The sequence below is a fragment of the Eubalaena glacialis genome, chromosome 3 (genome assembly GCF_028564815.1).
Source record: "Eubalaena glacialis isolate mEubGla1 chromosome 3, mEubGla1.1.hap2.+ XY, whole genome shotgun sequence".
In the NCBI taxonomy this organism is placed as follows: domain Eukaryota; kingdom Metazoa; phylum Chordata; class Mammalia; order Artiodactyla; family Balaenidae; genus Eubalaena; species Eubalaena glacialis.
The window spans coordinates 193,725,778-193,749,888 of NC_083718.1; the positions used below are offsets into that span (position 1 = coordinate 193,725,778).

The 24,111-nt window shown below is 62.0% G+C and overlaps 2 protein-coding genes across 2 annotated transcripts in view; one reads left to right on the forward strand and one right to left on the reverse strand.

The window, feature by feature from the left end:
* Nucleotides 1-18,497, forward strand: part of MMEL1 (membrane metalloendopeptidase like 1) — a 41,327-nt gene extending 22,830 nt beyond the window's left edge. Inside the window, exons 2-23 of the mRNA XM_061187174.1 lie at nt 294-371; nt 1,081-1,140; nt 2,185-2,346; nt 2,523-2,603; nt 5,146-5,241; nt 5,610-5,728; nt 6,296-6,361; nt 7,767-7,901; nt 7,984-8,073; nt 12,144-12,280; nt 12,637-12,730; nt 14,085-14,213; nt 14,619-14,717; nt 15,147-15,230; nt 15,605-15,708; nt 15,989-16,047; nt 16,254-16,373; nt 16,847-16,980; nt 17,077-17,142; nt 17,706-17,801; nt 18,248-18,324; nt 18,398-18,497. Of these exons, the coding sequence (XP_061043157.1) occupies nt 294-371; nt 1,081-1,140; nt 2,185-2,346; nt 2,523-2,603; nt 5,146-5,241; nt 5,610-5,728; nt 6,296-6,361; nt 7,767-7,901; nt 7,984-8,073; nt 12,144-12,280; nt 12,637-12,730; nt 14,085-14,213; nt 14,619-14,717; nt 15,147-15,230; nt 15,605-15,708; nt 15,989-16,047; nt 16,254-16,373; nt 16,847-16,980; nt 17,077-17,142; nt 17,706-17,801; nt 18,248-18,324; nt 18,398-18,497 (2,186 nt within the window). The remainder of the gene's footprint in view (nt 1-293; nt 372-1,080; nt 1,141-2,184; nt 2,347-2,522; nt 2,604-5,145; nt 5,242-5,609; nt 5,729-6,295; nt 6,362-7,766; nt 7,902-7,983; nt 8,074-12,143; nt 12,281-12,636; nt 12,731-14,084; nt 14,214-14,618; nt 14,718-15,146; nt 15,231-15,604; nt 15,709-15,988; nt 16,048-16,253; nt 16,374-16,846; nt 16,981-17,076; nt 17,143-17,705; nt 17,802-18,247; nt 18,325-18,397) is intronic.
* A 1,462-nt stretch (nt 18,498-19,959) lies between these two features.
* On the reverse strand, nt 19,960-23,129 carry PRXL2B (peroxiredoxin like 2B). Its single transcript, XM_061187175.1, has 7 exons — nt 22,975-23,129; nt 22,562-22,766; nt 21,810-21,861; nt 21,183-21,246; nt 21,024-21,099; nt 20,622-20,740; nt 19,960-20,135 (listed from the first exon to the last, which is right to left on the reverse strand). The coding sequence occupies exons 1-7, from the start codon at nt 23,035-23,037 to the stop codon at nt 20,109-20,111; spliced, it is 606 nt and encodes a 201-aa protein (XP_061043158.1). The 5' UTR covers nt 23,038-23,129; the 3' UTR covers nt 19,960-20,108.
* Between the last annotated feature and the right edge of the window lie 982 nt (nt 23,130-24,111).

Consider the following 24,111-nt stretch of genomic DNA (forward strand, 5'->3'; position numbering starts at 1 on the left):
TGGGCCCGGCAGCTGCGGCCCCAGGGCCGGTGGGCCTGGAGAGTGAGGCTGACAAGCCAGGGGAGCGCCCTCCCCCTCTGCTCAGATCTGAGTTCTGCTGGAGCCCCTGTGTCTTGGTTGCCTGGTGACCAGCCCTCACTACAGCGGGAAGGGGCCACAGCCCTACACAAGGAACCCCCAGAGCCCCCAGGACCCCCTCCGCAGGAGAATGCCTGTGCTGCCCCGGGTCGGCCCCAAGGCACCCGGGAAGCGGTGGCGGCAGAAGGAAAGCTGAGTGCTGTGTTTCTCCCCAGGGAAGCAGCTGCCACTCTTTACTAGCCGGCTTTGCTTCTCAAAGGAAGAGAAGACCACTGTAAAACGAACACCCCGAGGTAGCCCTGTCTTCCCTCCCAACACGACCCGAGCAGGGGGGTGCTAGGAAATGGCACCCCGCATGGCCAGGCTGGGTTCCACTGCAGGCCCGGGGGTGTGTGGCAGGACAGGGGGCCCTGCCCAGGGTACCAGGGTCCCATGGGAAGAAAGGGCAGTGGCAGCCCTCAGGGCAGCCGTGAGCACCTGCTGGATGCAGAATGCTTCCTGGGCGCCTGGGAACCGGCAGTCCCAGGGAGCTGCTCCTGCGGTTCGGCTGGTGCAGTGATACAACCAGCAGGTGAGGGGGTGGGGGGCTGGGAGAGAGTAAGGGCGTGCAGGGACGGGGCCGCACAGGCAGGCTGTCTGGAGGAGGTGACGCCTGATGGGTGAGCGCTGGCTGGGCCGACAGGCAGGAGGGCAGAATGGCCAGCTTCAGCCCTCAGCCGTGGGGCTCAGAGGGTGTAAAGGGGCTCCCAGGTCACTGCAGGGGTCAAGCCAGAATGAACTTACCCTCACTTAAGGCCTCAGGCCTGGGCCGCCCAGGGAGGATGCAGGCTGCCCTCCAGATGCCCTCAGGGCCCAGGCTGGACCGCCCATGGCGGTGGGGGTGACCGAGGTTTAACCCTGCCCGCCCTATCCCTCCCCACCCCACCTGTGCCCCGCCCACCCCGCCAACCCCACCGGCACCGATCGTGCTCGCCAAGTGCCCACACTGCTCCTTGCCCGCAGACATCCAAAAGCCTAAGGACACAGGCGAAACCTGCACCACCCCTGGCTGCGTGATGGCAGGTAAGCCCCCCTTCCCTCCGAGCCTTCCACAGCTCCACCAGGGGGCTCGGGGCCCCCAGTGATGCTGGCACAGGCACTGCTCGAGGCCACGGGGAGCCACCCCACTCCTGAGACACGGCATTGGGCTGGTGGGCAGACCCTGGATGTGCCTGGGGGCAGGGACTCTACTGCGGGTGTCTCACCTCCCCTGCCCCCCAGGAAGCTGCTCCCCTGCCTGCAGAGGCCCCCGTGACCACAGTGAAGCTGGCACAGGGACCCCAGGCGCTCTTTTTTGCATTTACAGGAAGAAGGTCACACAAACACACACACTCTCTCAAGTTTTCTCCCAGGAATTTGTCTTAAAATTGGGCGCCATGTGCCATTATTTGCAGATAAAACACAGTGAAAATGGTATGAAGAAACACTAGTGTAAAAACTCAGAAATGTGATTTTTCTGCCCACGTTGGGGTAGTGGATGGACTCCTGTGGTGCTGCCCCCTGCGAGGTCCCAGCCAAGTGGAACGGAAGGCGAGGGAGGGTCCTGGGTTGGGGTCCAGCCTGGCCACCTCTGCTGAGAGCATCCTGCCGGGAACCTGGGGGCCCCACTGTCCCTGCCTCATGGGGTTCTGGGAGCAAACCCATCTCCTCCAACAGAAAACAAACGCCTGTGGTGGGCAAGAGCCACCACAGGACACACTGACACACTGACCGGTAAGGGGGCTCCCCCACGGACACACTGACCGGTAAGGGGGCTCCAGGGGCAGGGCCAGTGCTGAGCCCTGGCTGTGAGCCGGGCGGGCTCGGCCAACACCTGGCCATCTGTGGGACCACAGGCGTCCCGGGTTCGCAGATGTGTGAGCGGAGGATCGGAGAGGTCACGGGGTCCAAGCTCATGTGGCTGATAAGTGGGGTCCTTAGAACTGGAAGCCCTGCTGCCGACCTCCCTGAGGTCCCGGGGTGACTAACGCTTCTGAGGGCACAGGGCCGTGATTGAACACCCGACAGCCCATCGGGCTGTCCACACCGGATCTCCCCTCTTCCTCTGCACCCCCTGGGGACGAGCAGCCGCCAGGATCCTCCAGAACATGGACCCGTCCAAGGAGCCCTGTGACGACTTCTACCAGTACGCGTGCGGGGGCTGGCTGCGGCGCCACGTGGTCCCCGAGACCAACTCGCGATACAGCGTCTTCGACATCCTCCGGGATGAGCTGGAGATCATTCTCAAAGGTGAGCGCGGCCTCCACCGCAGGGGTGGGGACAGTGCGTCGAGCCAGTGGGCACAAGGGAGAGGGAGTCCCCTGGGATAAAGGCCCCCACTGGGTGCGGCAGGGACACGGGCACCTTCGACCTGACCTCCCCAGCAGCCTCCTCAGGCCTCTGTCCAGCTTCTCCTCTGCCCACAGGGGTGCTGGAGAACTCTACCACCAAGGATCGGCCAGCTGTACAGAAGGCCAAGATGCTGTACCGCTCCTGCATGAACGAGAGTGAGTGGCCGATGGAGCTGCCCCGCCAGGACCCCATTCCAGGACCCCACGGCCCTGCGACAGGGCACGGTGGAGTGGGCGCCACTCCAAACTCGTGCCGGTGGGAGCTGTGTGCCCCCCCTGCCTGGCCACCGGGCCCAGGTGCCCTATGGGGTCCAGGCTGACTGCCAGCTGCCCGGGACCGGCTCACACCCTGACCCCAGCCAGCCACGCTGTGCCCGGGCAGGAGGAAGACACTGAAGAATCTGCCCGGGAGGCCCAGGGAAGATGCACGCACACGCGTGTGCGTGTGTGCGCGTGCGCGTGCCCGTGTGTGGTTTGAAGGGAACGTTATTCGGGACACTTGGTAAAGACGGTGAGAGGCAGGCTCTTCAGGGCCATCTCAGTAGGTGCAGGCATCACTGCAGTGGGGTCTAGCGAGGGGGAGGAGACTGGGCTCCACTCCAAATACAGCGAGGGCAGGTAGGTGAGGGTTTATAGCCGAGGGGCAGGAGGGGCTCGGTGAATGGAAGATTACTAACAGGAAACATGGGGGGGTGGCGTGTCTGGCAAAACTAACCTAATGGGATTCTTGCTGAAGGCAGGCCGGGCAGTCAGACATCACCTGGGGGACAGTGAGGGGCGAGGACTCCCGTCAGCTACCGAGAGGAATCAGATATTCAGGGGGCGGGGGGCGTTCTGGTTAAAATGACCACGCAGAGTTCTTGCTAAAACTGGATTTTACCAGGAGGTGCAGTGATGGGCCCAGCAGAAGTTTCAGGAGCCTGACTGAAGACAGAATCAAGAGATAATCTTACCTCGTGTGTGTGTGTGTGTGTGTGTGTGTGTGTGTGTATGCACATGTGTGTAGGAATATGTGTATGTGTGTGTATGTGTTTATGTGTTTCTGTGTGTATATGTGTGTACATGTATATGGGTATTATGTCTATGTTTATGTCTGTGTCTATATGTGCATGTGTGTATGCATGTGTATATGTGGGTACGTATAGATGTGTATATGCATATGTATGTCTGTGTGTGTAGGCATATGTGTGTTTGTGTGTATATGTGTGTGTAGATATGTGTGTATGTCTATGTGTGTATATGTGTGTCTGTGTGTATTTAGGTGTTTTGTGTGTATATGTGTGTACATATATATGTGTATATGGGCATTATACCTATGGTGTGTATGTGTGTATATGGGTATATATGTCTATGTGTGTGTAAGTTTGTGTGTATGTGTGTATGTCTGAGTGTGTGTTTGTGTGTATGTGTGTGTTGTGTGGCAGGGGTTGGGGGGAGTTTCCCAGTGCTTTGGTTCCTGTTAAGAGGACTCACACACTTGGGCCCCTCCGGCCCGTCTTCCCTTAGGCGCCTGCCTGGGGGCCTGCAAACCCAGCCTGTGGTTCCGGCTGCTCTGGGGAACCGCTTCCCCTCCTCGGCACCAGGGTTCGAGGCTGGCTGTTTCCCCGGGGGTCTCCTGGAGGGCGGGGTTTGTTTCTAGTGTACCTAATAGCGAGACTTGTAGGGCCCCCAGCATTATCGGGGTGTGTCCATGGGGTCCTGGGCTGGCATACTCCTCTCCTCCCCATGGAAACAGGAGGTCACGTGATCCAGTCTGGCCAGCACCTGCCAGGTGAAGGAGATGCGCTGTGTTCCCACCTGTATAGAGTTTCTGGCCTGAGAGACCAAATATACAAAAGGACAATGGCCAGACCGTGTATAAAAATACAACTCTGACCCCCGGTCTGCAGCCCGGCGGCCAGGCCATCACCTACGGGAACCAGCCCAGGAAGCCAAAAAGTAACTCCTGTAATGATCTGCCCAAGACAGTCGACCTGACCCATCACTGGCAGCTCCCTAGATTTTGTCCCTGCTCCCAACTCAGGACCCAAGAAAGAAAGCCCAGTGTGCCCCCACCAGCCACGAGGGACACCCTGCTTCTCCCTCCCACAGGCCCCGGCCCCCATCAGGGCGCGCTTGGAGCCGCCCCCCTCCCCCTGGACCGCTCCCCTCCCAGCCCGCCCCTCCAGGTCAAGCGACCAACCGGCGAGGCCCTCCCCGCCCCGAAGCCTCCACCCGTCAGCAGCGGGCCAGCTCTATTCCCACCTTTGCGGGTTCTTGTGCCAAGTTCTCCCAAGCTTCCTGGGCGCCCCCATGCTGGGCAGCTGTGCTCCGTGCTCTGTCAGCAGCTCAGTCCACCCGATGCTGGAGCTGGAGGGCTCGCGGGCTTCCCAGCCGCCGGCTTGGACCCCCGCCCCTGCCCGTTCCCAGCCTTCCAGAGCACCGCCTGGGCTTCTCTGAGCTTCGGGGGCCTCCCCTTCCACACCCTTGTCCTGCTGGCGCCTGTGCTTTCATGAGCCCCAGGCCCCTTCCCGCCTGCGTCCCGTCTCTGCTCTTTCCAGGCCCCTGCGTGTCCTGCGCTGCAGAGTCTGCACCAGGAGGGTCAGGCTCCGCGCTGGGCGCCAGCATCCCCGCGGGTCCATGTGCCGGCGGGTGTCACGCCCGCCCCCCCACCGCCCCGCCAGGGCATCGGGTGAGCGACCGCTCCCTCCCCTCTCAGGTGAGATAGAAAAGCGAGACTCGAAGCCCCTGCTGGACATCCTGGAGGTGGTAGGAGGCTGGCCAGTGGCCATGGACAAGTGGAGTGAGAGCATAGGTAAGGCAGGGCCTGGGGGCAGCCTCGTGTGGGCGGGTGGCCCTGGGCCTGGGGCTCCTTGGAACAGAGACCTTCCAGGCCCGAGCCGGAGAGTTTGCAGCAGCTGCTGGCGGGCTCCCAGCGGCTGGTGCCCTCCACTCTGCAGAGGGGCATCCCTTCCAGAGCCCTAGGGAAGGACCCGGGCTCCGGCTCTCAGCGTGGGCTCTGCTCCCTGTACTCGGGGGGTGGGGGGCGCACAGCGCTGCTCACAGGGCCCTGTTGATCCCCGTGGGCTCTGTGGGGATAGTTCCGGGATCCCCTGTTGCACGAGGGGCGGGGCTAGGACCCCAGGTCCTGGCAGGTCTCCAGCGTGGGGTGCTGGCCCCCAGGCCCCCAGTGGGAGCTGGAACAGCAGCTGGCCGTGATGAACACGCGGTTCAACCGGCGGGTCCTCATCGACCTCTTCATCTGGAACGACGACCAGGACTCCAGCCAGCACATCATCTACGTACGAGCCGCGCCGGGGGGCCGGGTAGGCCGGGTCCCCTGGGCCTGGCTGGGGGCTCACGCAGGGCAGCGGGGGGACAGCTGTTACCACAGGGGGCGGGTGGCCCGCGTATGCTCCCAGGGCCCTGCTATCATCCACACCTGCAGTTCAGGGGACCTGTGCCGATGGTCTGGGTTTCTGCTGGGCCTTCTGGGGCCCGTGTCCTGACCAGAGGGGCGGCCCAGGTGCCGAGCTGGTCCTCGGGACGGTCCGTCCAGGCCTTTGGCACCAGCACAGAAAGCCCGACCTCAAAGAGCCACCACTGGCCACAGATAGGCCGCAGAGGACCCCGGGTGGAATATACACTCCTTTCTGGGAGGGGGGCTGTCCGAGGCCCTGTGGGTGGCCCACACCCCCTGGCCACCCCTCAGCCCAGAGCAGGGGTCGGGGCCCAGTACCCGCACACGCTCCACATGGAGTGCCCGTTGCCGCCAGGCACAGCGTGGTGGAGGGGCGAGGGCTGGGCCCACCTCGGCAAGGCTAGGGCTGTCCCGGCTCCATGCCCAGGTTCCCACGCTCTGTCTCCAGATAGACCAGCCCACCCTGGGCATGCCGTCCCGAGAGCACTACTTCAGTGCGGGCAGCGACCAGAAGGTGAGTCGGGGGCAGCCCGACGCTGGACCTGCCCCCACTGGCGCTTTCCCGCCGGCCCCTTCCACTCTGGGCGCCCTCCGCCCGCCACTCCAGGCCCACCTGTGGCCCAGCTCCCTGTGTGTCCGCTCGACACTAACCCCCCGGCTAGCCTTTGTGGGCACTTGCGTGGCTCAAGCCCGGCGCTGAGGGCTGGACACGCAGACGTGGACCCCTGCCTTTGTCACCATCGTAGGGGTGTCCCTGAACCCCCAGAGGCAGGATCAGCCCTGCAGCCCTGAGGGGCACACCCTGCCATCCCCATCTCGCCAGGGCAGGACTGCGGTCCACACTGCCGGCTCACTGCACAGGGCCTGTAGAGATCCGAATGCAGGCCACCCGGGCCCTGAGCCTGCTCCCTGAGCCACCCGACTCCTGCACCCAGGAGAAGAGAAATGGGGAACCAAACAGCAGCAAGGCGCGCGGGACAGGGCCAGGGGGTGTGGAAGGAGGGTCGGGGAGGAAGACGGGGAGCAGACTGAAAGACAGGAGGTGACGTGGCCCACGGCCTGGAAGCAGTGTGGTGGGCCTCGGGGAGGAGGTGGGCTGTGAGCTAGGCTGGGAGGGTCACGCCAAGAGAAAAGACAAGTGTGGCCAAAAGAAGGAGCCGTGGAGTGGGCAGTGGGGCTGGGAGAACAGCCCAAGGAACCCAACTCAGAGCAGCAGGGACTGGGGCCCCTGGAAGGGCTCACGCCTGGCAGCCATGGATTAGACCCGGCAGCTGCTGGCCAAGACCGGCCTGGGGGCATCAGCCCAGCCTGATGCCAAGTAACTGGGAAGACGTGGCCTCTGTGGTCCCTGCCTGCAAACAAGGAAACACCCCCACCGAGACAGGCCCCAAGAAGGCGGGTCCAGGAAGGGCACACAGCCTCAGGACCCAGCTTCTGATGCCTGGCCTAGGCGAGCCTGGCTAGGGCAGCCCGCCTGAACCCTGGCGCCCGATGGCGCTGGGCCTTTACTAGCACCTACTGTGTGCCCCGCGCTTTCTGTGCAGCCGTGCGGCCCGCTGGGATTGGCCTCCGGCCCCGTGCGAGCTGCTCAGGCACAGGGCCACACAGAAGGGCTGCGGCAGGGAGCCCGGCCCTGAGCGTCTGGCTGTGGGTCAGCGAGCAGCCCATCCAGCAGGTCTGGGGAGCAGGTGCCGTCCACCCACGGGGCTCACAGCCTCCCCACCCACCGGCTTGCCAGGAGCATGAGTCCCAGCGCTGAGGGCCCCTGGTCTGGGAGGCGTGGGCCGTCTGGAACCCCCAAGCCAATGAGCATCCCGAGGGCTGCTTTGTGGCATATGCCCACCCCACCCCCACAGAGAGCTCCACGGGGGCCAAGGTGGCCAAGGCCGCCAGACTGTGTCCTGCATCCTTTGGCTCAGGTACGGGAAGCCTACTTGCAGCTCATGGTGTCGGTGGCCACGATGCTTCGGGCGGACGTGAACCTCCCCAAGAACAGCGACCTGGTGCGGGAGGACATGGCGCGGGTGCTGGAGCTGGAGACGCAGCTGGCCAACGTGAGGCCACGGACCCGGGGCGGACGGGGTCGGGGGGATCAGGCCAGCTGCCCCGCCCCTGTGACCACCCGCCCCGCTGCAGGCCACGGCCCCCCCGGAGGAGCGGCACGACGTCACCGCCCTGTACCACAGGATGGACCTGGAGCAGCTCCAGAGCAAGTTCGGTCTGAAGGTGAGTCCCAGCCGTGCCTGCCCCACCTCTCTCCCCTACGCCTCAAACACGCCCACCCCAAGCGGGACCCACGGGACCCATCACCCAAACGGGGACATGTCCACACGGGGACGGCAGGTGTCAACTGGCTGCCTGGGGATGCGGGGCCACCCGCCTGTGAGGTGGCCGCTGCGACGTCCCAAGCCTTCTGAGCGGGAGAGCGGCCTGGGGGGTGTCGCTGACTCACCCGCCCGAGTCGGGCAGGCCCCCCGCCCGGGGCTTCCTGTCCCCAGGCCCAGCTTGGGGCCCCAGCGCAGCGCTGCCCCTGACAGAGGGCCCCACGGCCGGACCCCCAGACCCTCCCCCTCCCGCTGGCCAGGCTTAGGCTCAGGGGCCTGGGCTGGGGAGGGGCAGCCCAGCCCGGGAAGGGGGGGCTCAGCCCTGCACCCCCCAAGGCCCCGCACTCACTCCGCCTGCTCTCAGCAGTCAGAGGGGCCTCCTCCTGTGGAAGGAGCCAGCTGACTGCAGCGACCGGGGCCCAAGTCAGAGGGAGAAGGGTGCAGCTGCGGACGGAACCCACCGTCAGAGGCAGGACCCGAAGCTCCTTCCTCTGACCAGAAAACCTAAGTGTCTGGAGCCATAGAACAAGACGGGAGAACTCGGGGGGGACCCTGCCCGGGGCTCCTGCACCTGGTGCTCCAGAAGGCCCCATCGACCCCGCGCTTCCCCGGCTCCCAGTGGTGGCCTGCTGTGACACCACCCCGCACCGCCCGCCAGCTCACCCCCTCCCAGGCGGGCACTTTGAGGGGCCAGCCGTGCTCTGGCACCGACTCCATCCATGAACGAAGCAGGCAGCCCCCGCCCAGGGCTTGGGTCGGGGAAAAAGTGATGTGGCCTGCAGAGTGTGTCAGAGGGCAGGCAAGGGGGGGACAGAGGAACAGTGAGTGCCAAGGTCCTGAGGCCGGGGCTGCAGGGCGGCTGGGGGTGAGCCGAGGCCGGGGAGGGAGGGTGGACCGTGTCGGGCCTCCGGGGCCATTTTGAAGGCACCGGCTTTGATGGGACAGGACTTGACTCATAGCGAAGAGAACCTGGCTGCTGAGGACACAGGGAAGGGACTGAGGGCCAGAAGCAGGGAGACGGGTCAGGAGGCTGCAGCACAACCTAGGCGGGACCAGGTGGCGGCCTGGGACAGCGGCAGCGGAAGTGCTGAGAGGCGTGGCTCATGGATGCATTTGGAAGGGAGAACCAGCAGGACTTGCAAATGGACCAAACGTGGGCAGTGAGAGGAAGGGAACGCAGATGGCCAGAAGGTGCCGTGGAGACGCCCCGGAGCAGGGGTGGCCACGTGCAGGAACCCAGGGCTCGGGGTGTCTGGACTATAATGCGTTTATAGAGCTTAGAATTGCCACACGTGAGCACATCCACACAGCCCCCTCCCTGCCCTCCTCCCCAAAGCAGTCACCACCCGGCTTCCACCACACGCGTGCACCGGGCTGCTTTCTTCTACGTTCTGTAGGTGAGACTACATCTCACCGTCATTACATCTCATCTCGCTGGGGCAGCAGCAACCCCTTCCTCACCCTGATCCCTGTACGATCGACCCTAAGAACACACAACAGCTCGTGCTCCTGTTCTACTCTTGCTGGACCTCTGGCTCAGTTCCCGTTCTGGACTTTTCTGAGCGATGTTGCTACGCTCATTCTCATGCACGTCTTTTGGCACGCACACGCGAGCATTTCTGTCAGGTGTCCACCTAGGGATGATGTGGCCAGGTCTTAGGACACAGGTCATTCAAAAATCATCACACAGATTTACACTCCCCGACAGGAGTGTGTGAAACGCCCCCTCCAATGTTTGGCGGTGCTCATTCCTTCCGTCTTAGCCCATCTATGGGTGTGTTGCAGATGAACGTGTTGCGGAATTTCATCTGGGTTGGATTTGACTTTCTCTGAGCACTACTTCACACTGACTGGCCAGCGGTGGCCCTCTTCTGTGAAGTGTCTGCTCAAGTCTCTTGCCCACCTGTACTACTGGGATATCTGCCTTCTTCTCACTGATTTTTAGTTTTTTGAATACATTAGATGTGACCCCTTGGTCAGTTTCTGTGTAGTAAATGTCCTTTCCAGTGGGCAGCCTGCTGTTTTACTTTCATACTGATTCTTTTTTTTAAAGGAGGGCTTAAAATTGTCCAATTTATCAAAGACGGATGGATCCTTTCTCTATGGCTAGCGTTCATTGTGCTCTGCTTAAGAAATCTTTGCCTGCCAAGGTTGTTTAGGTCGACAGTCTACCTTGAGTTGATTTTTTATATACAGTGAGAAGAAGGAATTGTTTCATGTGCTCCTTGTGGCTGTCCAGATGATCTAGCACCATTTATTGAAAAGACTCCCCCATTAGCCATTGCGCCGTGTGCCAACTTGATTAAAGACCGAGTGTCTTTTTGTGCACTTGTGCCTGTGTGCACGTCTGGGTCTGTGCGTTTGTACCTGTGTGTGTATTTCTAAACTCTCTTCTGTTCCATTGGTCTCTCTGTCTATTCGCGTGCCGGAACCTACTGCCTCCATTGCTATAGCTTTGTGATAAGTTTTGATGTCTACCAACTTTGTTCTTCAAATCGATTATTCTTGATCTTTTGCACTTTCTTACAAGACTCAGAGTCAGCTAGTCAATTACACACACACACACACACAAAATGCTGCTGAGATTTTGACAGGGATTGCTTGAAATCTAAGCATCAATTTGGGGAAGATCCACATCTTTCCAAGGTTGTCTTCTGATCCATGAAACTTCCATATATTTACTTCCATATATTTATGTTTTCTTTCATTTCTCTCAATAAGCTTTATAGTTTTCTACTTCAAGGCCTTACATATCTTTCATTACATTTATTCCTAGGTGCTTGGTTTTTTAATATTATTGTAAATGGTATCATGTTGCAATTTCTCTTATTGTTTGTTGCTAGTATACAGCAATACTTTGTATACAGCAATTTTACTCAAAGCATGTAGTAGTTCTAATCGTTTATCCTTTAATATTTTATAGACACAGAATCTTGTCCTTTGTAAAAAATAAGTTTTATTTCTTCCCTTTTCAATCCTTATTGATTTTATTTTTTTCTTGTCTTATTGAACTGGCTAGGACTTTCAGCATAATGCTGAAGTCATGACAGTAGATATCTTGTTTCCTTCCTGATCTCAGAAGAAAAGCTTGCAACATTTTGCAAACTTTCATTTAATTTTGTTTGCTGTAGAGTGGGGTTTTGTTTGTTGTCACTGCTGCTGTTGTATAGATCCTTTTATTAGATTACAGAACTTCCATTTCAATTTGCTGAGTCTTTTTCATGAATAGTCAATTTTAATATGCCTTATCTGCATCTATTGAAATTACCATGTGATTTTCCTTCTGTATTCAGTTATCATAGTGAATTATATTCATTTGATTTTCAAATGTTACACCACACTTGTATTCCTTGAGTAAATCTAATTTGGCTGTGTTGCATTATCCATTTTATATAGGTATGGATGAATTCCGATTGCTAATATTTTGCTTAGAATTTTTGTATCAATTAACATAAATGAGACTGGCCTATTGTTTTCTTTTCTTTTAATATCCTTATTTTGGTATTAAGGTTATTCTTGGCCTCATAAATCAAGTTGAAAGAGTTTTCTCTTTTTTCCTTCTCTGGAGAGTTTAAGATTGGCAGTATGTCTTCCTTAAATGTCAGATAGTATCCGCTGGAAAAGCCAGATGAGTCTGGAAATTTCTATGTGGAAATATTTTAAATTAAATAATCCAGTTTCTTACATACAAAACTATTTATATTTTCTATCTCTTCTTTCATTTTTTGCTGCGTTGTGTTTTTCCAGGAATTCTTCCATTACACTTGAATTTTCCAATATATTGCCATAATCTCTTGTTACTGTCTGTAGGCTCTGTAGTAATGTCACCCACCTTTTTCCTGATTCTGATTACCTGCACCTTCTCTCTTATTTCTTGAATATTCTTTAGGGGGGGCTGGGTTTCTTGGATGCCCAAGAACTGTGTCTACCTCTCCATCTCTCCCTCTTTCTCCTCACTCCCTCCTTCTCCAGGGATTTAACTGGACTCTCTTCATACAATCTGTGCTATCCTCTGTCAAAATCGAGCTGCTGCCAGACGAGGAAGTGGTGGTCTACGGCATCCCCTACCTCCAGAATCTTGAAGACATCATCGATGTCTACTCATCCAGGTGAGGCTCAAGGAAGGTCCCAAGAGGTGTCAGCATCTTTCCCCTGCTCTCTCCTCATCCCCAACAGCTCCTCCTCTCAGGAGAGGACCCCATAAAGCATTACTCTGAGGCGCGAGGGACAGGACGGGGTCAAATGTTTGTGGCCAATGGAACCTTACGTTAGAGATGCGAACCCCTCCTTGAGTCATCCAGGGGCAGGCAGGATGTATCTGGGGGTCGTCTTGGAGATTTTATCCACCACCCTGAAGTCTCTGTTTGGTGTGGAGCCTGCTGTCCAAGGGCCCATAAACCACACCCTCTCCCTGGGCAAACAGCCCACACCTGTTCTATCCACTGCCCTCTGCCTCCTGCCCCAGGACCATGCAGAACTACCTGGTCTGGCGCCTGGTGCTGGACCGCATCAGCAGCCTGAGCCAGAGATTCACGGATGCACGCGCAAACTACCGCAAGGTGAGCGACGCCCTGCCCCTGCACCGAGCCTGGCCTGTTTCCTTGATAACACTGACCACCTGCTGTGGGCCTAGCACCAAGGTCCACCCTGGGATCAGAGCTGTGATCCAGGCTCATGAGACACGCCCTCTTGGGGCAGCGTAACAATAAGCCATCGACAAAGCACAATCTGCTCTTTCAAGACCAGCAAGTAGGATGTGAGGGGAGGGGGTGAGGGCAGGGAGAGCCTCTCTGTGAAAGTGACCATGGAGACCTCAAGGCACAAATGACCCAGGCCAGATTCCCAGGAGCAGAAATAGCTAGTGCAGAGGTCCTGGGGCAGGGACCCCGGGGTCACATGGGGGAAGGAAGGAGATGAGGTCGGGGAGGAGGGGGAGGCAACCATGGGCCAGAGCAGCATGCGGATTCCACGTGCACTGAGAGCCACTGGGGTGTTAAGAGTGGGAACCACAGTCCGATGTCCCGCTGGTGTGGTCATTCTGGCTGCTGCGGGGGCACAGGCCGAGTGGAGGCAGGTGCCATCATCGGCGGGGGAGGGGAGGGTGGACCAGGGCGTCGGCACTAGTTGGAGGCGCTGACGACAGGCAGTTGAGGTGTGGATGGGGGATGAGGAACGGGGGAGTCGGGGGCCTCTGAGGTTCTTCGCCAGGGACGTGGGGTGGGCAGAGGTCCGGCCCCGATCGGGGAGATGGGGGCAGAACAGGTTGTGGCGATCAGGCCTCCTGCTTTGCCGTCTTGGGCTGAGGACACTACGAGCCAAGCATGGAGCAGGGAGCTGAAGCCCAGAGCTCAGAGGACAGAGAATGAGTCACACTGACTTCCTAAGAGGCAGCAAACCCCACAGCCCCGGAACGTGTGGCCAGATGCTGGGCGGAGCTCCGAGGTGGCCAAGATGTGGGGCCAGAAATCTGACAGGGGACACATTTCCATCTTGTGCCGTGTCCCCAGGGACAGAAGGGCACACATTCTCATCGTCATTCTGGAGATGGGAAAACCTGGGCCCAGAAAGCTGGCGGCTCACGGCTGAGCTAGACAAGGCCCCCAAGGTCAACGCCAGCCTGTGCTTTGGGGTAGGGCTGGAGTCCTTGAGAGCAGAGTCGGCCAGACAGCCAGGCCAGGGTGGCAGGGACAGGGGACAAGGAGGAACTCGGGGCCGGGCAGGGCACCCGCACCCCGGGGTCGGCCTGGGCCGGGAGCCCAGCCCTCCAAACTGCACACCCGGTCCTCCCACACCAGGGGCGGTGTTCAAAGGGAGTGTCTGAGTTCACCAATGTCCCCCACTGGCCCCTGGGCACGCTGGGGCCGAGGCCAGGGAAGCAGACGTTGGTAAACGTGGTGAAATGAAACGTGCCAGGCGCTGTACGGCACGACGGTAGAGGAGGTGCGCTGGCGGGAGTGCGTCAGCTACGTCAACAGTAACATGGAGAGCGCCGTGGGCTCACTCTACGTCAAGGAGGCCTTCCCCGGGGACAGCAAGAAGGTGGTGCGTGCCCGGCGACCCCGCCCTGGGCCAGGGGACACCAGCCCGTGGCACCTCTCGCCCCAGCAGCGCCTGTGTGCTCAGCGGTACCGGGGAGCACGTGTTTGCCTGGCGCCCCATCACACAGCGGGATGCGGGGAAGCCTTGCCCACCCCAGGCCTCTGGCCCCCCAACAGCTATTGGCCCCGACCCCCAGCCCTGCGGGCCTGCCTGGGAAGGGGACAAGTTGTACGAGGCGTGAGTCCAGGGCCTGGCAGGCCCTAGGCCCACCCAGGAAAAAGTGCTGCCGTGGGGACCCTGTCCCAGGGGGTCAGATCCCGCCCCCAACCCCCCACCACGTTCGGAGTGGCCCCCTGCAGAGACCCCAGTGCCGATCAGCCAGGCACCAGGGTCATGCGCTCCCCCCAGGTCGGAGAGCTCATCGACAAGCTGCGGGCAGTGTTCGTGGAGACCCTGGACGAGCTGAGCTGGATGGATGAGTCATCCAAGAAGAAGGCCCAGGAGAAGGTGGGCAGGAGGCTGGGAGAGGGTGGCCCCAGTGCGAGGCGTACAGGGTAATCATCGCCACCCCTTCTTCAGAGATGAGCCTGGGGGGTGGGGGGCTCGCTCAGGAAGGGGCTGTGGGCAGAGGTGAGACCCCCCCAGCACCCCCGCAATGGGTGGGGGCAGCCACGGCCACAGGGAGCAGGAGCCCCTCTGGGCTAGTGTGACAGACAGCAGCCAAGCAGCTCTGCCCGGCCCCCCACCCCCAGACCCCTGGCTGGCGGCCGGGTGCGAAGGTCGGTCTCTGGTCGAGCCCTTCCACGTTCTGTCCCCATTAGCCTCCCCACAGCCTGCAAGGAGGGCGAGTCCCTTAGCCCCTTACCCACATGGCGGGGGCAAAGCCAGGATGCCCACAGTGGGGCGGGCATGGACCGGCCCCCCTCTCTTCCCTAGGCCATGAGCATCCGGGAGCAGATTGGGTATCCCGACTACATCCTGGAGGAGGGGAACAAGCACCTGGACGAGGAGTACTCCAATGTGCGTGCCACCCCAGACAGCCCACCTGTCCCCTCGCCCCAGCCCAACCCGCCCCTGAACCAGCCCCCAAGGACCTTGGGCCCTCAACTACCAGCGGTGGATTCCGTCCATAACTCAGCCACCTGGCCACATGCTCTAGGGGCTCTAGCATCACCTTCCATTGCAGGTGGGGAAACCATGGCCGGGAGGGCCTTGGATCTTGCCCAGTAAATGCACAGAGCCAGGGTTGGCCCCTAATCCACCTGCAGCCAGAGCCTGTGGGCCACATTTGGGACTGCCTGGCGAGTCCTGAGGCCAGTCCCCAGCCGCCCTTGACCTCCCTTACCCCCGGGCCCCTCGAGGACCCCGCACGCATGCCCACCCATCTCCTGTAGCTGAACTTCTCGGAGCACCTGTACTTTGAGAACGGACTGCAGAATCTCAAGGCTGGCGCCCAGCGGAGCCTCAAGAAGCTTCGGGAGAAGGTGGACCAAAACCTGTGAGTGGGGATGGCATGGGGGAGGGGGGGGAAATGGGCCAGTGGGGGAGGGCGGTGGGCCTGACTCAGAGCCCCCCTGCACCCCCCCTCTGCTTGTGGGGTCCCAGGGAGAAGCCAGGGCTTTGGACTGGCCTAGACCCTGCCCTGGCCATTGGCCGTGCTGGCCTCGTGGCATGACCGCTGTGCATGGGTCAGGGTGGGCTCTGGTCAGCCGAGTAGGGGAACCTGGAGGGCAGGCCCAGGAGACCTGGGCTCTGAATGACCCACTTGTCTATCACAGCTGGATCATCGGGGCCGCCGTGGTGAATGCGTTCTACTCCCCAAACCGAAACCAGATTGGTATGTTCACCCCACCCCCCATGAGCCCTGCCCTCTTGCCTTCGGAGCCTAGGTTTTCTCCTCTGTAAAATGGGGCAGGGGATCATAACCTTTACCTCCCCGGCTGTGAGGTTAAATGACAGGACGCCTAGGTGTGCCCACCCCGAGCCTGGCACACAGGTGTGCTCACCCAGCTCATTCCGTCCCCCACCGCCTCCTCAACACAGTGTTTCCCGCCGGGATCCTCCAGCCCCCTTTCTTCAGCAAGGAGCAGCCACAGGCCTTGAACTTTGGGGGCATCGGGATGGTGATTGGGCACGAGATCACCCATGGCTTTGATGACAACGGTACGGGGCTGCCTGGGGGTCAGAGCTGCACCTCCAGTCACAAACACACCCCGCCCACCGCTGCGCGGGGGCCCCCTGCCTGGTTCCTGCCCGGTTCCAGGGGCCTCCAGCTGCCACCCAGCGAGGCTGGCTTTCCCATAGGGCTAGACCACCGAAACCTTCTGAGGGCAGCCCCGTGTCCCCAGGGCCCAATGCTCCCCTCCCCTGGGGTTTAGAGAGTGTGGACGCCACCACACGGGTCCTTAGTCCACAGTGCCTCTGGGGTCCTGTGACCCAAGACCCCAGGCCCTGACCTGGGGGACGGCATGGACACCACTGAAGCCTTCCGTCCCCCAGGGCCCGAGCAGCCCCGTGACAGGGGGCCCATTCTCTGCTCACGTGACCTCTAGACACCGGGGTTCCCGGGAGGACGTGGGGGAGAGGCTGGCGCTGGGCAGGCTGGGCCTCGTGGGCAGCCCCCCGCCCCCATCCAGGCCGGAACTTCGACAAGAATGGCAACATGATGGACTGGTGGAGTAACTTCTCGGCCCAGCACTTCCGCAAGCGGTCGGAATGCATGGTCTACCAGTATGGCAACTACTCCTGGGACCTGGCCGACAACCAGAACGTGAGCGGCCACGGCCTGGACACAGCGCAGCCCTGGCCTGGGGGAGGGTGGAGGAGGGGAGCCAGGGCGCCCCGCCATCCTGTCTCCCGCCTGCAGGTCAATGGCTTCAGTACCCTCGGGGAAAACATCGCAGACAATGGAGGGGTGCGGCAGGCCTACAAGGTGCGTCCAAGCAGGGCCCCCGAGGAGGTGGGGCGGGGAGCGACCAGGTCCAGGCAGGGACGGCCCCTCAGCGCGGCAGGCAGTGACCCCCTCCCAAGCCCAGGCAGATCCTGGGACCCTTCTCCATCTGACGGGGAGGCGGCAGAGCCCTGGGGGAGCCTGCCAGCCACAGGCGGACAGGCCCACACTTTACTCCAACCTTAGCTGAGGCCTCCGTGCTCTGGGGAGACCACTGTCCGTTGCCAAGTAAGGCAGTGACGGTCACTGCACGCCCGCCAGCCTCAGCGACACCCCTGCACCAGCAGCCTCGGGCACTGGGTGTCAGGCGCTCATTCATGTGGCGGGCTGCCCGGGCCGTGGGCTCCCACCGAGCCCAGGGTCGGCGCTCAGATGGTCCCTGGGGTTCTCAGAGGCCCCACGCTGCAGGGGCAGGACCCCCACCGGAGGAGGCCCGGAAGCCAGACCTCCCTTCCGCCCCGATCCAAGGACCCCGGAGTCCTGGCCAGCCCGGTGCTGCCCCCAGGAGGGCAGGCCCTGGCCCAGCACCCGTTTGGTGCCTGCAGGCTTACCTGAAGTGGGTGGCGGAAGGCGGCAAGGACCAGCAGCTGCCGGGACTGGAGCTGACCTACGAGCAGCTGTTCTTCATCAGCTACGCACAGGTGCGAGTCAGTCCCCTGCCCCACTGGCTGCAAACCGGCTCCCCGCTTGCGTCCTTGGCGAGCCCCCACGAACGCACGCCTCCAGGGACACCCTGGCGGGCAAGCCAGGCAGAACCAGAACTAGTGCGCCAGGAAGGCTTCCTGGAGGGAAAGGATGGTGGCAGCGTGGGAGCTGGGGAAGATTCAGATGTTGCGGTGGAGGGAGCAGGGCGACCCGCTGGCTTCCCTCCCCCCACCCAAGAAGGAGCAGCGGGGGTCCTGGCGGGACTCCTTTGTGCCCAGAGAGGAACCAGGACGCACTCCCTCCGCGCCACAGCCCTAGGGGCGCCCGCCTCCCCAGGCCCGCGCCGCCCCCTCCAGGATGCCCTCTGGTCCTCCATGCCCCTGCACCCCATCCCCCCGCCCCTCCTCCAAGTCCCGCGGCCACGCCCCTCGTGCGCCCACAGGTGTGGTGCGGCTCCTACCGGCCCGAGTTCGCCATCCAGTCCATCAAGACTGACGTCCACAGCCCCCTGAAGTACAGGCAAGTGGCCCCCCGCGCCCCCGCGCCCCGCGCCCGGGCCGGCGCCGTCTCAGGCCCCTCCGTCCACCCGCAGGGTGCTGGGCTCGCTGCAGAACCTGGCCGCCTTCGCGGACGCGTTCCACTGTGCGCGGGGCTCCCCCATGCACCCGAAGGTGCGATGCCGCGTCTGGTAGCCAAGGCCGAGCCGCGCTGCGCGGCCCACGCCCACTCGCCGACCCGAGGTGTCCCGTCCGCTCGGAGACGGTGCTGCCAGCGGGGACCGGCGTGCACCCCGCTCCCGGCGGCCGACCCACCCGCGCCGCGCCCAGCCTCCGTGCCCGGCCTGGAGCGCGACCCGGCCCTGAGCCCCCTCCGCGCCTGCCCGCGAGGGTCTACACCGCCCACCGCAGCCCTGTAGACACGGTTATCGGTCTTCTGCCCACTCTCAAAAGCGCGTCCTCCTCAGATGTCCACGAGCTTCAGACTTGAGCTAAGTAAACGCTTTAAAGCAGTCAGCTGCCTTGTCTGTGTAGCAGGGGCCGGGGCCGGCCATCGGGGTGACAGTACCTGAGAAAGTGCCCCACTCTCCCGCTGCACCTGCCGCTGACTGCTGGTGGCCAAGTGAGGAAATGGTAGGGCGCTCCTGACAATCTCCCCAGGGTCTCTGTGCTGGGGGCATAGCAATGACCACGATGCCCCCGTCTCTGTGCTGGGGGCACAGCAATGACCACGATGCCCCCAAATGCCCGCCCTCGGGGGTCACAGTTCAGGTAGGGAGAGGGGCTCCTGACCCAGGAAGGAGCTGAGTTCCAGGAGGGGGGCGGGGGGATCCGAGCTGCAGCCCAGAATCTGGATTTGGGGTTTTGTGTAACTGGAAGCCAGTGAGGGGTTAAACATTGTCACCTGCCCTGAGTTTTTAAATGACCACAGAGAGGCTCTGTTGGGGGCCGGGGACGCTGGGACGCCAGCTAGAAGGCCACTGTGGTTGTCCAGGTCTGGACCAGGGGGCATGGAGAGTGCTGAGAAAGTCATCTGAACTCAAGACGAGAGAGCTCCTGACGGGGCAGGACAGGAGTTCTGCTCTAAACCTGTTAGGTTTGAGGTGCTTGTCATCTCCCCCTCTCGTGACAGGGGCATCGGGGGAGCTGGACAATCCCCCCAGGCTAGCCCCCACCCCCAGCGGGGCGCACATGACAAGTCTCACGTGAGTCAAGGGCCTGCTGGCAGAGCAGCCCTTTCCCTAAACGTCCCCGACTGTCCACCAGACTCCAGCGGGTGGAATGGAAACCATCTCCTCCCCGGAAACCATTAGCTCCCACTGGACGTGAGCTCTGACCCCCACCCCTCCAGGCCAGGCTCCCGCCGGGGGCTTGGGGAGTTTCCTCACTATCAGACAGAGTCCATCCCACCCTCGTTTCCCACCCCTGGACCTGTGCTCAGACCCCTGACCCACATGTGCCAAAGGCCTGAGGTCTCCAAGGAGGCTGCAGGGGCGCGTCCACCACCAACCCACCAGGGAAAGCGACTCTGCTAGCGGGGAAGGTGACGCCTCGGGATGCATGACCGCCCCGCTGGCCTGGATGAAACCAAGAGCGATCAAGGCCGGGGTGGCCAGGGCTGCCAAGGACGCAAGATTCAGAGGCAATGAAGAAACACTGTCCAGAAACTGCAGTTTAATGCTCATCGCTGCCTGCAGACCAGGCAGAGTTCAGCCCCAGCCCAGAGATTCTGGAATTTGTTCACATCCAACTCCCAGTGCGCCCAGGGCAGGAGACGCCGCCCAGATCCTTGGAGGCCCGGGGCCTTCACCTTGAGCACGCCTCCTCATCACACTGCGGAGCCAGCAGAGGCCCCATCAGCCTGGCCACACTCCCTGGGCCAAGAGCAGCTGATCCCACCCTCCAGGGGTCTGTGGCCCAAGTGGAAGAGAAGGAGTGTGCTGGACAGTCCCCTCCATTCGGGGCACAGGAGGGAGGCCACCAGCACCATGCTAAACTAACGTGGGCAACGGTCACCCGGGACAAACCCCAGCCCTCCCAGGCGGAGAGGACAGGCCCCTCCTCTGCCTTGCAGCCCCTGACCAGCCCCCTGTCCCCTGGAGAGGGCCCTGCTGTGCCTGCCCATCTGGCCACCCTGCCCCTGGCCCGTCACCGCAAAGTGGGGTGGCAGTGACATCCTGGGGCTGCTGTGAGCCCAGAATCACCTAAAGCCAACAAGGTCCAGCTCAGCATCTGGCCACAGCAAGTGCTCTACCCAGGGGAGCTGGTGGGGGGGGTGGGGCATTCTTAGCGCAGTGCCCGCCCCAGGCCTGGGCTCACCTTGGGCGGCTCACTGGTACAGACCTCCGCAGAGATGCCCAGGGCCTGCAGGATGCTCTCCTGGGGGGCGTAGTCACCTGGAGACTTCTGGACAAAGTGTAGCAGCACTTTGTCACCACCTGCAGCCGGCGGGGGGGGGGGGGTCGTCAGGGTGCCCCTGTGTGGCCACTACCCCACCTGGTTACTGAGATGAGTGAGCTCTTCTGGCCACACCCCGCCCAGCTAGGATGACACTCAGAGCTGGGCCACTCCACCAAGGGGGTAACTGTGCCAAGATCAATAAGCCAGAGGGAGGGAGGGGCAGGGCAGGGTCAAGTTCATCAAGACCTTCTTGAGTATGCGGCCCTGCACCCCCGACCCCGTGACCGCGCGGTGGCCCCTGATGCCCCTCCCCTGGCCCACCTTTGGCAACCACCAGCAGCCCTCCGCTCTGCAGCAGATCCCCGGAGAGATTCCCCTGGATGCCGACAGCCTTGGCCTGCGGGGAGGGGAGCAGGCCCAGGTCAGTCCTAGACAGAAGCCCCTGCACCTGAGGCCCACACGACCTTGGCCGTCACAAACCTTGGCGGCCACATCACGAACAGGCTTCCCCAGGGCGGCCGGCAGGATGCTCAAGCTGTTGTACCTGCCAAGACACAGCTGGCTTGTCCAGGCTCTGACTCTTCACCAGAGACTGAGCCCCAGCGCCTGCCCCCAGTCTCTGCACAGACCAGTTCCGACAAGCAGGCCCCACCCCATCTCACCAGGGGCTCAGGAGGCACGGGGCAGCCAGGCCAGCAGCTGGCCCAGCCAGGAGCAGCTGCCAGAGCCATGGGGCACCCAGCCTGTGGGCTGGCAGGCCTGGGGCCCCACAGAGGGTGTGGGGAGTGCGGACTGGGTGAGCCCGGGGGTTCTGGCTCAGCTGGCACTGCCAATCAGACGAGGCAGCCAGCCTGTGGCAGATGCACCCGAGGTGGCTAGGGTGGCCCCTGACTGGAGCGCTAGGCCCAGGTGCCCTCTGCAGCCAGTTGTGGGGAGGCCCTGGGTGAGAAGTCTAACCTACAGCCCATAATAGACACTCGGCACCCAAAAGAGAGCCCGGCAGGGCTGGCTGGAGCAGTGGATGCCCCCAGAGCCCGCGTGGCCAGGTAGAGGGGGGAGGGGAGAAGAGAAAGAAGGGAGCAGTGAAGCCCCGAGCCCCCAGCTCACCGCTTGAAGCCCAGCTCCTTGTAAAACTGCTTGCTCTCATCCAGGTAGAGCTCTGAAAAGCAGAGGCCACAGGTGGGTGCCCCAGGCCCACCTGCCTCCCTGGCTCACCCTCCTACATCCGCCCTTCTGTCCACCCTTGGTACCCAGCTCGCCCACCAAGGACCAGGAGGGGCAGAGCAGGGCTGACTGTCCCCATTGTTAGAGGAGAGGCAGAAGCCCAGAGGTACAGGTGGAAAGGAAGGAGCAGGACTTGTCTGGACTCTGCCACTGGGCCCAGGGCTCTGTGAGGGGAGGGGTCCAGCGGGGTGGGGTCGGGAGGCAGCGCAGCCTGGGCTCTGGTCCCAGATACTCCTTGGGGAAAGCATCTGGGGAAGTTCAGAATCTGGCTCCTGGGGAGGCGAGGAGCTGGCAGCTGACCCAATAAAGACCTTTGGCCTGGATTGCAGGCCAGAGTCACCACTGAGCCCTCCACAGTGGGAAGAACATCATGTCTGGGGCAGGCGGGTAGAGGCCACAGCCGGAGAAGGCAGGAGAGGAGAGGGGAGGGGAGGGGAGGGGAGGGGAGGGGAGGGGAGGGGAGGGGAGGGGACACAGGAGCCTATCAAGGCCGCTCCTGGAGAGAGAAGGGCCTAGGCTGGGCAAGAAGGAGGCAGCGAATGCCCTGAGTCGGAGGAGGGGTCTCAGGGCGGGTTGGGCAGTTGGGGGGGGGAGGGTGAGTGCTGCAGGGGGAGGAGGGTGGGGAGTGCAGGCACCTCCCGCGAAGTAGCCACCGTCCAGGAACTCCTGCAGGCCCAGGGCCTCGGGCCCCACGCCCACCAGGCGCACGCCGTGCTGGTCCAGGAGCCCCTTCAGGCTGCTGAGGTCCCGGGCGATCCAGCGACACACCATGCAGCCGAAGCGCCGCAGGCCGGCCACCACGCATGCCTGCTCCTGCCACAAGCTCCGCAGCTCCACGGCCTGCGCCGGGGCGGGTGAGGGGCGCCGCCGGACCACCGCCCGTGCGCACGTCCTCACCCCCGGCCCCGCTCCCGCGCCCCGTGCCCCCGGCCAGCGCCGCGTACGCCCAGCCTGCGCCCCCAGCTCCGCCCTGTGCCCCGGCGCCGGCCTCGGATGCCGCTGCCAGGTGCCGGGGCGCACCCACCACCCTGAGCCCGTCCAGCCTCACCTCCCCGGTCACCGCGTGCTTCAGGACACACGCGCCCACGCGGGAAAGGTCCACCGTGCTCATGGCGGCTGCCGCCCCGGATCCCAGCAGCAAGCCCGCTCTCCAGCAGTCCGCTCTGCCTTCCGTCCTGCGCGCGGCCCGGCTCCGCCCCGGACACGCCCCCAGACCACCGCCCCGGCCCACCCCCTCCGCCCTGGCCCCTGCCCCTGCCCCGGCACCGGCCCCGCCTACCGCAGCTGCCCGTAAGCAAAATAGGCTCCCGGGCACGCATTTTGTATATGCATGAGCCCGTCAGCCAATGGCGCCGCTGGTAGTGGGTGGAGCTTGGCTTCTGGGCTGCAGGCACGCGGTGCGCCTGCGCAGAGTGCAGCGCCCGGCCGGGGGCGGGGTCAGTCGTGGAGTGCGGGAGTGATAAGGGACGGAGCGGTGGGGGTCCCGGGGTTCCGGCGGGGGTCCCATCTGGTGGAGGAGTCCGAGGGCTTAGCTTTTCCCTTGGTCTTGTTTCATCTTGAAAATCCATGAGAATGCAGCGTTTTCTCAGTTACACGTCCGTGATGGCTTTAATCATAAAATACTGTCAATTTCATGCCAGCTAAATATCTGCCTTTAACCCCCAAACTTTGGGTGAAAGGGACCCGAAAGGGATAACAGCAGTTTACTAGGTGCCTTGCCAATTTGTCTTGTTTTTTCCTCGCGACAGCCCTCTGACACCTTTCAGTATCACCCAATCTTACGGATGAGGGCCCTTGGCACAGAGGCTGAGGGGTGGAGCAAGGCAACTCGGGCCTCGGGGTCCCACCTGGGCATGGCCCGCCCCCCTCCGAGGGACTGCGGTTCCTGGCACTCGGCCTCACTCCCCAGGGCCCACAGACAGCTCCAGGCCCTGGACAAGGCTGGAGAATGAAGGGGCAGCAAGCAGCCTGCCCTGGGTTGGGGGAGGGGGGAGTCCCCCTCTTGATACCACACTGTATGCCACAGGACCTCCCAAGAGAGAGGGGAAAAACTGAGACCCAAGGGGGTGCTGCTGCCTCTTTAGCCTGCCCTTGGGCCTGGGTGGATGAGGGTGCTGGGAGTGGCTGAAGGTCCAGGCCCCAAAACCAAGTTACTATGCCAAACAGAGAAGGATTTCAGTTTCTG

Excerpts from the sequence above, each read along its gene's own strand:
- PRXL2B (XM_061187175.1), bottom strand. The coding sequence starts at position 23,037 with ATGAGCACGGTGGACCTTTCCCGCGTGGGCGCGTGTGTCCTGAAGCAC. Across the intron at positions 22,767-22,974 it reads AGCACGCGGTGACCGGGGAG|GCCGTGGAGCTGCGGAGCTT; the intron begins GTGAGGCTGGAC and ends GCCCCGGCGCAG. Across the intron at positions 21,247-21,809 it reads AAGGAGCTGGGCTTCAAGCG|GTACAACAGCTTGAGCATCC; the intron begins GTGAGCTGGGGG and ends GTGTCTTGGCAG.